The sequence below is a fragment of the Rhododendron vialii genome, chromosome 12a, assembly GCF_030253575.1.
Source record: "Rhododendron vialii isolate Sample 1 chromosome 12a, ASM3025357v1".
In the NCBI taxonomy this organism is placed as follows: domain Eukaryota; kingdom Viridiplantae; phylum Streptophyta; class Magnoliopsida; order Ericales; family Ericaceae; genus Rhododendron; species Rhododendron vialii.
In genome coordinates this window covers 24,865,020-24,878,109 of record NC_080568.1, presented here as the reverse complement: position 1 = coordinate 24,878,109, position 13,090 = coordinate 24,865,020, and the positions used below count along the sequence as shown (strand labels likewise).

General features: G+C 37.5%; 1 protein-coding gene and 1 long non-coding RNA gene across 3 annotated transcripts; one reads left to right on the top strand and one right to left on the bottom strand.

Annotated features, from left to right (window-relative positions):
• The first annotated feature begins 2,649 nt into the window (after positions 1-2,649).
• On the top strand, positions 2,650-9,321 carry LOC131311161 (transcription factor MYB124-like). 2 transcript variants are annotated; one of them, XM_058338505.1, is made up of 12 exons: positions 2,650-3,343; positions 3,444-3,490; positions 3,962-4,018; positions 4,112-4,184; positions 4,518-4,573; positions 4,650-4,829; positions 4,910-5,094; positions 5,315-5,460; positions 5,868-6,010; positions 6,093-6,310; positions 6,425-6,570; positions 8,533-9,321. In XM_058338505.1, exons 1-12 carry the CDS (start codon positions 3,296-3,298, stop codon positions 8,641-8,643), a joined length of 1,410 nt encoding a protein of 469 aa, XP_058194488.1. In that variant the 5' UTR covers positions 2,650-3,295; the 3' UTR covers positions 8,644-9,321. The 2 variants fall into 2 exon arrangements, with proteins under 2 accessions (XP_058194488.1, XP_058194487.1); XM_058338504.1 differs by having other exon boundaries at positions 5,309-5,460.
• On the bottom strand, positions 4,768-9,805 carry LOC131311163 (uncharacterized). The gene is made up of 2 exons (XR_009195421.1): positions 9,496-9,805; positions 4,768-7,575 (listed from the first exon to the last, which is right to left on the bottom strand). It is a non-coding gene; the product is annotated as an uncharacterized LOC131311163 (long non-coding RNA).
• Between the last annotated feature and the right edge of the window lie 3,285 nt (positions 9,806-13,090).

The following is a 13,090-nucleotide window of genomic DNA, read 5'->3' as shown; positions in this document are numbered from 1 at the left end:
TACTTGTCTTGTCTTGTCTTGGGTCCGTGTTAAAGTGTATCCTAGCTATTTTTTCTTATTGTCATATCAATAATCACGGTCTGTTCTGAATTCTTGATGGCCTAAAAGCGAGCTCGATTTGTGAGGCCCTTACATTATGTTGAATGTAAAATATTAACGTCGGATGAAAATTTGTTAGCCTCCATATTGTTGGCAAAACGTATGAAAATGTTTTTCAAGAACGTATAGATAGATATGAAATTATGGTTTGAAAGGCATAATTAGGTGTATCTTCGCCAAAACTAGTCCAAATTCATGACTTAATTTGATAAACAATGAGCGACTATACAATATACAAAATTCTCCATGAAAGTTGTAGATAGCGTCGAGACCTTGGATTTCGACACAAGGACCGTCTATCTTGACAATTAATGGTCTAGATTAAAAACAAACTCTTCCAGAGAAGAGTAAACTTTTCCATGAAAGAGTTCGTTTTTAATCCGGACAATTAAAAACACTTTTGGATGGCTATGGCGGTGCACTGCATCGTTCTACAGTGAGCTGCATCTTGTTGGAAACATATGCTAGCTTATGGAAACAAATTGGTGAGATCAAGGCGAGTGTTAGTGTGTGACACTCTGTACTTAAAGACAGATTCGTGTTTTGTATTATCTCAAAATGAATTGACTTTGAATCTATGAAAATAAGAACATAAACACCTCTACAAATCTATCGCGAATGACGAGCAACATTCTATTTATAAACCAACTGGTGACTGTTCCCAAGGGAAATGACCCACTTGTTCATAAAGGATGCGTTCATCCAAGGTGAACAGGTGTCACTAAAAAGACACGACTCTAAATCAAGTCAATTCACATTCAAATCAAATAAAAATATTATAACCCAACCAATCGCCAAACCATAATTGACAAGAAATTCAATGGTTTCACCATCAGTACCCATCACCTACTTAAATCACTCAATAATCGGGAGAATTTGTAGTCAATCCCTTGCTGTCATCGATCATTCAGTTGAATTATGTTACCACCGACCCCAAAAGGTCAAAAAAATCAGGGGAAATTTCAAGCATTAATTGATATTTCTACCATGAAAACAGAAATTCTGCTTCCGCGGTAGTTTTGATCATTTGCATTTTTGTTTCCGAAAAGAATAGGAATGTCGGGAATCGAGTTGAGCCCCTCTCGTGTGACAAACATTTGTGTGATTCCTCATGTGGCGGGAAATGAAACCTACCAAGTTTTCATTTAACGAGTAGAACCGTTCATTTTATAAGTCTCAATATGTTTTTATCGTCTAAGTTATTAAAAGTCAAGTTGATTGAAAACCAATTTTTTTTTTTTGCCGAATTATATTTTTCTGCAAAAAAATAAAATAAAATGGGGAAGAAAGAATGGCCAGAGTCTACCCGTGCATTGCTCTATTGACATAAATGCTTCGTATGGACGGATACTGATGTACGATTGACCAAATTTTATGCATGAAGGATACTTGTATCGAGACCTATAAAATAAACGATTAACAATGTTAAATAGAATCGTGGGACGTTTGTGTGCTTCATAAGAAAAATTAAAACGAAACAACAAAGACCATATCACCAAATTTGAAACGCAAAACTAAAACGCACTTCATTTTCATCCATCCATTCACGCCACGAATTTAAAAAGTCACACACTGGAGCGTGTGAACAACAGGGAAACTCACTCATGAAACAATTCATCAATACCTTTTTACTTAGTTAATTGATGTGGAGGTTGAGTCACGAAGAACGTTATGTACTGTTTTTTGAAAAACAAAACAGGGAGGCGTGGCTGTCTAAGGCCCGGGACTTGAGAGTTTTTCCCCTCCTAAGGTTTCGGGTTTGATATCTCTTAGGTGCTACTGAAATCTCCTTTGGGGCAGTTTGTACTGAGTTTTGTTTTGATTTTAATTGAGACATCGCCTGTAAACAATGAAACTGGTCCCCAAAATAAGTTGTGGGTGCGCATAAGCTTGACATCGAGAAAAAACAGGGAGGCAGTACTATTTCAAGAAACAACCCCAAGGGGCCTAGTGATAATGGCTTGAAACTTATTTAGGGGCGTTTTTACTAAAAAATTTGGACGACGGCTCCGTTTGTTTGGGCATAAAATATTTTTCGGTAAAATGTTTTACTTATTTTTCGGTATTTGGTTGTGTAAAAAATTAGAATATTTTTCATCAATTGAATGAAAATGACTTACCCTTAAATCTTCCGTAAGTTATTTTCCAAACTAAACCTGCTGCCTTCTACTGTAATTCTCATTGCTCAGTTTCTTCGATCGTCATTTCTGACACACGTTCAATTCAATTCTAATATTCTCAGATCTCTCCACCGTTTAAGCCTCTCTGCAAGTAGATGATGAGATTATCCACAGAGAATTAATCGAGGTGCGCGAAAATCGGCCCAAACACATGAGCCGTTAAAAAAAAAAAAAACCATCTCCAAATACGTACACACGCACGCACGAGAGTTGAGTAATAGAAAATGCGCAGCACTGTGTTGGTGGTGAAGTGGGTTCATTCATTATACTCTCGTGGATTTCAGCGTTATTTTTCAAACTCCCCTTCACACCCCGCGCTCAAAAGCAAAGGATCCGTTGCTTTATATTCCATCAATATTTTGGACTGTTCAGAGAGAGAGAGTATTTTACTTGTAGTAATAAAGCCAGCCTTTTTCAGAGAGAGAGAGAGAGAGAGAGTAGTAGAAAAATGGAATGAAATAATCAAAATCAAACCGATCGCCCTATCCATCATCTCTCTTCTTCCTCCACACTCGGCGTGGGTCGTTTCTCTCTCCTCCAATCCCAGCCCCCCTCCTCACTTTTAGTAGTAGTTATCTCAATCTCTTATTAGATCTCTACGTCTACTATCGGATTTCGTATGCTCCTACTTATTACTTACACAAGCGTATATGCCCATACCCTCTACCTTTTTCTCGATTTTCGAGGAAAAAAACTTTGAAACATCACTGTTCCAATCGGATCATAAATAGGGTTGATGACAATTAGTGTGTAAACTGTTTTTGTTTAGATTCTGTGTAAGTTTAGACCCAAAGGCGAGTGGAAAAAGGATCGAATCCGAGGCAATTTCGGTGCCCTAAAAGAAGGCCTCCTCATAGCCTTTGGGTATTTCCGTTTTGAAGCAACACCGTAAAAGGGGAAAAAAAGGAGAGGGAAAACGAGCTCTTTTTGCGTTGCGTTCTTTTTCTCTTAGTATAAAGACTCTCTAACTTTAGCATGAGGAGGAGCTTGGTTGAAGAAAGACCAAAGCAGCAGCAATGGAGAATATGAAAAAGGAGAGACACATCGTTTCCTGGTCTCAAGAGGTCTCTTCTTCTTCTTCTTCTTTTGGTCCTCTGTTTTGTGTGTGTGTGTTCTCATTGACTGATTCTGATAAATGTCTGATTTGGAGTTTTTGATTTGCAGGAGGATGATATACTTCGCGAGCAAATTCAAATCCATGGAACTGAAAAGTAGAGCTTTTTTTTTCCTTTTCCTTTTGTTTTTTGGTTTTAGCATCCTACTTGTTCCTCCCAGTGTATTATGTAATATGGTGGCATATGGTATCAGAGCGGTTTTCGGAGGCTTTTGAACAATAATCTTTTGATGGATTGCCCGTTGTTTGTTCATTCAGGGCACCTTGTTTTGTTGTGTATGTTATGATCCTTTGGTTAACTCTCCCGCTCTCCACGTGCTCCTCAGGGTCGCATGTGCGGGGAGAGTGTTGGAGCTCGTCTCAAGTTGGTTTATTATAACCTCCAAAACTAGTATATGAGCCTGGACGGCCTCTCCAATCATTGTCAATTGGGTTTGAGTTGGATGATTTGACAATTGTCGTGTTATTTATCTTCTAGGAGTATTTTTGTATGGGTGGAGTGAAAATGTGAATCAATCTAGCTTGGTTTATGAGAGTGATTGCTTTTTTATTGTGTTTATATGTGCAGTTGGGCAATCATTGCCTCAAATTTCAAGGATAAAACAACTAGGCAATGCAGAAGAAGGTTAATGGAATACCAATTATGCTCTCCTTTGTCCTTTCCAATTACTTTTTTGATTTTTGTTTCTTAGATGTGGATGCAAACCTACCATTGCAGATGGTACACGTATTTGAATTCTGATTTCAAGAAGGGGGGATGGTCTCCAGAGGAAGACGTGCTCTTATGTGAGGTAATTGGTGTTTTTCCACAGTTCATTGCAAACTTATTAGACTCAAAGTTGCTGTATATCAATGCTGCCAAACTAGTATGCTTTTCTAACACCAGTATCAGGTTTTGTTTGGAACTCTGTAGAACTATATTTGTCCAACCATTAGTTAGTCAATTAACCTGCTTTCACAGCATGAGCAAGGTTTGAGTTTGAACTGTATTAGACCAAATTTAGAAATCTTTCCAGATCTAGGAACAGATAACACCGGTGTGTATATATGTATATCTTTTCAATCAGATGAGGATATCCTCCCCATAGTCTTTTGGGAATCTAACATCTTAAGATCAACTGCAGGCTCAAAAAATATTTGGTAACAGATGGACTGAAATAGCAAAGGTCGTTTCAGGGAGGTAAATGAAATAAGTACTTGTTTCTCGCTTTACAATGGAAAAGTTGGTGGTAGTCTAAACTAGTTTCTGCTTACAGAACTGATAACGCTGTGAAGAATAGATTTTCCACCCTTTGCAAGAAGAGAGCAAAACATGAAGCCTTAGCAAAAGAGAATACCACCTTGTACATCAATTCGAATAACAAAAGGGTCATCTTAGAAGATGGGTTCAACCCAGCTGGAATATCAGATACTGCAATATCTTTGAAGAAGATGAGGTACAATAGCGTTGCATGCCCAAATTACAAGAGAATATGCAAAAATATGTTACAAAAATAACTCTATTGTTGTGATTTAGGAGGACCCATCTCTCTGATCTGACAGAGAAGTGCAACAATGGAGAAACATTAACTGGAGAATGTGGAATAACAACAAATCAGCAGCTAAGACCTCCATTCACAGTACTGGTGCAAAACTTCCACAATGTAGGAAACATGCCAAGTCAGCATCATGTCAGCAACTCCAAGGAGAACCCCACTGATGGTGAGTCACTAAACCTTTTTGGAAAATGAACTCAGTATTTTGTCAAAGTAGATGGTTCATTGTGCAACATGTACATATCACTGCATCTGTTATTTTATTGAACAGGCAACAAAAGTTCTCGGAGTTGGTATTTTTAGAAACGCTAGACTTTGATAATTATTCCTCATCCTTGATTAAATAGATGTGACAATGTGGATCTTCCTTTCTTTTCAAGGTACAGTAACTAATGACAAGATTCAAGGGACATTTCTCAAAAAGGATGATCCAAGGATACTTGCATTGATGCAGCAAGCAGAACTGCTCAGCTCTTTAGCAGTCAAGGTTAATATGGAGAACACAGACCAGAGTCTTGAAAATGCATGGAAGGTGAGGAAAAGTAGGGGTCGGGTTTCTTGTCATTTTGGTAGTTCTATTCGTTGGATCGTCCATTGCAAGGAAACTTCTCGAGTCTCTAGGCACACTGGACAGATATTCACTGTCAGTTTAATGCTTCAACGGTATTGAGCAACAAAGCCAATTCATTTCTTTCAATCAACTACTTCTTAATTCTTATTGGTTGCACACTTACACTGATGGAAACCATTATCTAGCAACAGTTTGGTTTAATTTTTGATAGTCATAGAACCATTCAAGGATTGTACTTATTGTGTGGATTCCTATCAGAAATATGTCAAAAGTAGGGTTGTATTGCCAGGGTTTTGATAGACTATGTTAATTGCTAAAGTTCTAAACCATAGATGTAGTCTAATATACACCAAATATGTGGCATTCAGGTTCTTCAAGAATTCCTCAATCAAAACAAAGGGAGCGATATGCTCGGTATCAAATTATCTGATATGGATTTTCAATTTGAGAATTTTAAAGACTTGGTAGAGGACTTAAAAAGTGGTAGTCATTGCAATCAGCCATCTTGGAGGTAAGAAAGAGAAGCTCACCAATGATCAGCTTGAAGCATTTTTTGTTCGTAATATAAACAATATGTTTGTGTGTTACTATAGACAACCGGATCTATTTGAGGAGTCCCAAGGAAGCTCTGACTTCAGTACAGGATCAACCCTTATCGCCCAGACAGCAGGTGATAAAATGCGACACAGTCAGGGCAAGCTATGTGCACAAAATCAGGACACTTTGTTAGAGTCGCAATCAACTCCTATAGGAGACCAAAATAGCATTGGTGTTTGTGAAATGGTTCTCTCTGGGGCGACCTGTGCTCAAGGTACTAGTATCTTTTTATTTAGTGAGCACTGGCATACAGTAGTTTATTTCTGTTATCATGTATTTGGTAGAATACTGCAGCAGTGTTTTCAGATTTGTTCTCAAATTGCTGCAGATATGTTGCCATCATGTGATGATGTAAATGATCATGATGGAATGATCGCTGCCTTCTCAAATACAGAGTTTGGTTCTCCTCTCCAAGTAACACCAATATTCAGATCCCTATCCACAGCAGTTCCCAGCCCAAAATTTTCAGAAAGTGTAAGTTGTGTCCTATCATAATCTGTTTTTTTCTTTCTGTTAAGTATTTGTTTATTATTAAGTCTGCAGTAGCAGAAGCAGTATGCTTCATGTCACCAGGGCACAAACAAAAATGATGACACTGAAAGATATCGAGATAGCTTTTGATGTCAAACCACCAGTGGCGGAAGTAGCATTTATAGAGTTTTCAAACCTTTGATAGTGATACTACTAGGACACTCTGTTTGCTGATACACTTCCCATTGGTAAGACTTCAGCCTGCTTGTGGGTTGGCATGAAAGTACCTGTACCTGCTTACAGCAGTTGTCCCGCCCCTTGTCTCAATTGCACTTATAATTAGCACTTAACATGATTACAGAGAAGCAACCGACATTGGCATAAGATGCAGCCCGCTATCTGAGTTCATGCAGACCCCTATGTGACCCCAACATATGCTAAGTTCCGGGATCAACTTTACAAGTTGTATAGTTTAAACGACCGCTCAGTCTGAAAACTTGCATGGCCTAATCCTTTGGTCTAGAATAATCTTCTATTAACTAGCAACCCATACAAAAAGGTCCTGCTTTCCCACAGAAATGGGTACTAAATGCACCTTTGACCAAATGAAAAAAAGAAGTGGAGATGCATATGACCTATCTATCAGAACTTCACTGCATAAAAGTAATCAATTGGCAAAAGAGAAACTAAACTTTGTGAAAAGCATCAGTATAAGAAAGTCCTTTGTTTGTAGCATGAAGTCATCTAATAAGGCAGTGTTCTAAGTGTAATCTCACCTAACTCACGACTTTTCACAGGTCTGCAGAGATTAGCAAACATTATTAGTGAAGAAAGTATCACTGATAAAGCTTAGTCAGTAGTAAAATAAGAGTAACATTCTTCTCAAAAAATTCTTCATCTTCCCACTTTGCAGAGGCGACTTAACTGGTGATGAATTGCCCTTTTCGATAGAGTCAGCTGCAGGATAGGTATCCATGTAGTCAATTCCAAGTAGTTGTTTGTTGAGACCTGGAATGTACAGCACATATACGGTCGGAGACGCAACAAATGTTGGAAACAATATTTTTAGTTATGCAACCCTACATTATAACCGCTAAATATTCAAGTTTGGTCTCCTGTCGTTTGTATTGTCAACCGCTGGTGTATGCTTGTACACATACACATGGTTTATACTACACCTTTGGCCCAATACAGTTGAAGTTATAAATATTTACTGTACAAAAGCTTTTAAAATTAATAAAACTCACCCTGTTGGGTCCCCAAGATGTCCAACCAACCGAAATTTTAAAATATGGTGGACACGTCACGTGTTGTGTCCCATACATTGACAAACGATTGTTGTGACTTGGTTCTTCTTGTTGGACAACATAGCAAATAACACATGTTATAGTGAGTTGGACATTGTTAGCTTGATTTGTCTTAATCATCACCTCCAAATCTAGTGTATCAGTATGACCTTGAGTGCCCTATTCATTCATTGCTTGATGTTGAGTTGGATTATTTTACATCCATATTACATTACACAACAGTATAGTAAGTTGAGTAGGTTTATGGCATTGTGATTGTTTGCTTCCTGTTTCAGCCATTGTCTCAACATAATTGGTTATCTTACTTTTTTGCAATCGAGTGACTCAAATAAGCGTTCTTAAGTTTAACAAAATCATATTAAAGAAGTAAAAGATCTCATAAATTAAAGATGGTCAATTATTTCAAGCACTGGTCTGCATGCTTGCCCCATGTTCTGAGTAAGTTGCAGCTAAAAGATTAAGTCGGATAGTATTCAATACTCCTTTCCTTTGCTCTTTCCAACCCTACCCCCCCACCACTTTTTATTCACACCTTGTTAACAGTCAAAATCCTTGTTTACCTGTGGATTATGATATTTCATATTTGTTGTAAACTCTGCATACCTTCATCATGTCAGTTTGTGTTAAATGACAACATATATTTTGATGTATTGTCCAGGAGAGGCAATTCCTTCTGAAAGCACTTCGAATGGAGTCACCATCCTGTAATCCAACCAACAATGCTTCACAACCTCCACCCTGCAGAAGGGCTCTCCTCCAGAGTCTATAATCAATCTTACTGATTGTAACCACTTACAAAAGTTTTCAGCCATCCTTATTCCTTCTCTTTCTCAGTTCCATTTCCTATGGATCGCAGTGATTCAACCTGAGTTTTGTTTTTCCCCTCTCCAAAGAGGCCTTTAAAGATCTGCTTCAGTCTCGAATGCTACGGTGCATTCATTCTGGTATTGTGTCACAGATCAAGATCTGCGTTCCAGTTTTGAATGCTACGGCACATTCATTCTGGCACTACATCACAGATCTAATGGTATGTTCTGCGTTCTTATTAGAACTACCATCCCTGATATTCACATTAGTTACTAGCCCTTTCAGAGTGTGTCATCCCATTTTATTCTTCAATGTTGGGATTTTGGATAAGGGTGTTCCTCTTCCCACAATAGTTTTTGGTTTTGGGTTTCTTTCTGTACAGAACCTACAGTGTGTCCTACTATTTGAGATTGTAATTACACAACGGCACGTCGCCTATATAAGCCCCTTGAGGATAGGGGTGTGGAAAGGAGGATCAATAAGTTGATTGAACTCCTATTTTTTGATTTTTTTTTTTTAGGTGTGCAGAGGTATAGAATAAGTTTTTTCTGGGTTTTTTGTTCAAACGTTTTCATGTAATGTGACTTATTACATTCTTGGTTGAAGTGGAGAATGCGAGATGGTTTTGTGTGTGCAGAAATTTTACTCTTGTCTACTTATGCACTTACCTGAGAATTGAGATCAATCTAATATCAGGATCAGAAAAATAACAGCTCAAGACAAAATGATAGAAATTTGGGACAATTCTGAGACTGAAAAATTACATTGGAAGTTCAAGTTATAAGAAGAGGAAGATAAGCAAAATGGAACTTACAGACATGAAAATCATGTAAAGATGCATGGCCATGGCCATGGGATAGAAACTTTGCTTTTCCTCTCTGTTTTTTGTTTTCTTTCTTCCCACTTTGAAGTTCTCTGAGATCTCTGATTGGGGCTGTGTTGTGGGGGAGGAGAGGGGTCTGAGAAATCTTGTGAATTTAAGCTGGTCAGCCATGGGCATGGTGGTGGTCGACAAGTGTCATTATTATGACCAAAGCAAAAGCTTTGGGTTAAAGAGGGAGGGAACCCTGTACAAAATAAAGTGATGCTCTCTCTCTCTCTCTCTCTCTCTCTCTCTCTCTCTCTCTCTCTCTGTAGAAAATGGTATGTACAAGATGACTCATTTTGACCTTGTGATGAAAACTTTCAATGGTAGATGTAGGGATAAACAGGTAAATGGACTGGCTTCATGGTCCCTCCGGCATGGCCCAACCACTCAAGAATCGTACCTAATGTTTAGGCAACTTTAAGGAAAAAGTGAGGATTGCCACTGGATCAATTAAATGCCTCTTCCATTCCTTTGAAGATAAAGCTCATAAAATATATTGGGTCAAAAGAATGGCCGAAACATGGGGCTCCCTTGCATGTGTAACTGTTAGAATACATCTCTTGATTCTCTTTGTCATCATTGGTCAGGGACCGGAAATAGGATTGGCCAGGGACGGAACTAGGATTCACTCGACGAGCGAGGCCACCAAGTAAGAGATGAAATTATATATATAAACTAAGAACTCGCTATTGATACTCACTGCGAGTTTCCAACGACGCGGTGATGCCAAATAGCAATAGAATTTATGACATTAGGCAGGGAAACATTTGTTCTAAAGTTTTTGAATGGGTTAGAATCATTATGCAAATATAAATTGGAAGACAGATGTATCACTATAACGTGGTTATCAATGTATGATTTACCTTTGGTTTATATATAGTACTAATGTAATGTGTCCTAAAAGTTTTCCAAAAAGTTTCCCTAGAAAGTGAAGATTAGAAAGTGGAGTCGCGCTGCAAAAGAAAATTTTAAGAACAAATGAATTTTCTTGCATGCAATTTATTACTCTCTCTGTTTCTTTTTAAATGTACAGCTTCGTAACTCCGACTTATTAAGGAAACGTATCATTGCACATTTTACATCAACTTTTACCTACACTTTCTCTGCTTACCCTCTATAAAGACATCATCATTACACTTTTTTTATTCACTAATTTTTCAAATGAAACTTACTTTTAGGAACAAAATGAAAAATGCACTAATTTTTATTCACCAATTTTACAAAATGGACAGTTATTAAGGGACAACTCAAAATAGAATACTAGACTCTAAAAAGGAGATTGAGAGAGTACTTTAATAAAGTTCTTGCAATGTTGCATTAATTTTTTTTTTCATAATGACCATTTTTACTTGGCACAATAGCGATTTCATATTAACTTAAAAAAAAAATTCTCTCTTGTCCCAATATATCTCCACAACCATTTGGCAAATAAATCCTAAACTTAATTTCGTTATATATACGCCCCCGCCACCACTATTTCTCTCACTCCAAACTACAAGAAATTTTTCGGTGCTGGGTGGGTATATTTCACGTGGTGCCCGCTCCGCACATTCGAGCCATTCGATGCATTTTTGGATGGTCCAGATTGAAACTCTCTCTCTCCTCTCATCCCATCACTCTCTCTAAATCCGAGCCGTCCAAAACCGCAATGGACGGCTCGGATGTGCCGAGCGGGTACCACGTGGTACCCACCCGGCACTGAAAAATTCTTTTGAGTAACAGCACATGATACTTTTGAGTAACACTACCAGCATTCTCCCTGGTTACCATTGACCGACATGAGTATTGGTTTGGAACATGTGACGCTATAGTACCCAAAAGCCCTTTTTTTTTTGTCAGGCGTTCGAATCAACTTAAGCACATTTGAATTATTTCTCTCTCCAGTCCGGTTAAAGACAAACCATAAACCATCCATACCAAAATTACAAAATTCAGAGTTGCGTCTTCACCCCAAGAAGTTGCTAAATTTCGAACTCACAATAATGAGTTTATATATAGCTTTGCCACTTGCGGATTAGCAACCAAAACCAAAAGCCTTTGCACAAGGCTACAGGCTACAGCCAATAACAGCCTCCGCAGTTCCCAAAAAAAAAAAAAAAGGCCTACAGCCTCCAAGTGCTTTGGAATGCTTTTTTATGTTTGTATCCACTGACACCTCCTTTTTTATTTTTTCTGATACTTTTGAGTAATTTTAATTTTGCTATTTTGAACATAAAACCTATTGAATAAAAAGTCTTGCACCCTTTTCGAGAGAGTGTGTTCCACTGATACAAATGAATAGTTATGTTTTCAAACAAACATGAACTTATTTTTTGCATTAAAATTAATGTATTGTGAGAGAATGACATATTTCGTATGAACCTTAGCAGAACGGGAAGTCAGTACTATTCATTGATGAGGGTAACTGGGTAGGTTGTGCTATTGCCCCTCCGGCCTAAATTTTTTTGGTCTTCTTAACCGAGTCTTTTTTGGTGGTTTTCTCTCAATATTTCTAATACATTCGGGTCATTAAGTACTTGTTTTTTAAGAAGGTAATTTCAAGCTCAAAAATTATGTGTTTACGTAAATAATTTTTCTATCAATATGAATCTTATTTGATAGATCTCATTGAAATCTTCTAATCAGTATAAAAAAAATCAAAAAATTATTTTTCATTTATATTATTTTTAAATTTAAAAATATAAAATAAATTATTTATTTTTTAAGAAGATTTCTAAAACGAGACCTACTCGTAACCTCATATCTCTCAAATTATTCACATATATATTACTACCATACATTTTTTTGGTCCCCCTTTGAACGTCACACCAAGTATTAATGGCGAGGTGTAACCATCACTTTCGATCATCATTTTTAGCAAAGTGAAAGTGTAGCAGTTGGTAACGAATTGATTGATTCCATCTCCACTTTTATTCCAAGTAAACAGTAAAAGAATTTCCGCTGATTTTTGCACTATTCAAATTGTTAACCATACTCTCTGGGAAAGTACGAAAATCAATATAGAGTCGATTTTCGCCCTCCCCAAATTTTTAACTTTGGGAAATGAGAAAATCAAGTAGAGCTAGAGTTGATTTCCACACTCCTTTTGGAAGTGCGATTGGCAATTTTTTTTTTTTTTTTGTCAATTGATAGAAGAGATCATTTTTACAATAGATATGAAGTACAAAGTACAAACCTGATATACTGCATCAATTGTGAGTGTCTACGAGACAACCAAGCCTAACAATCCGACCAATATTACAAGAAATATGTCTGTTATAGGGTAGAAACATAGAAAAAAAATAAAAAGCCCTCCAAGAAAAGAACACCCACATGTAGACGGGAAGACTCGAACTTCTGACATTCTAGTGAAATGCAAAAGTCCTGACCAACTGAGCTAACCACAGTTGGTCGTGTGGTTGACAATTCGAAGAATGCGAAAATGTATGAATTGCAGTAACGTACGTAATCTCTTGCAATGCGACCTGGTACTTTTCCTATGTCAAATTATTACTTTTTACTAGCCTATCACAATACTATTTTAGATGGAGTATTACGTAAT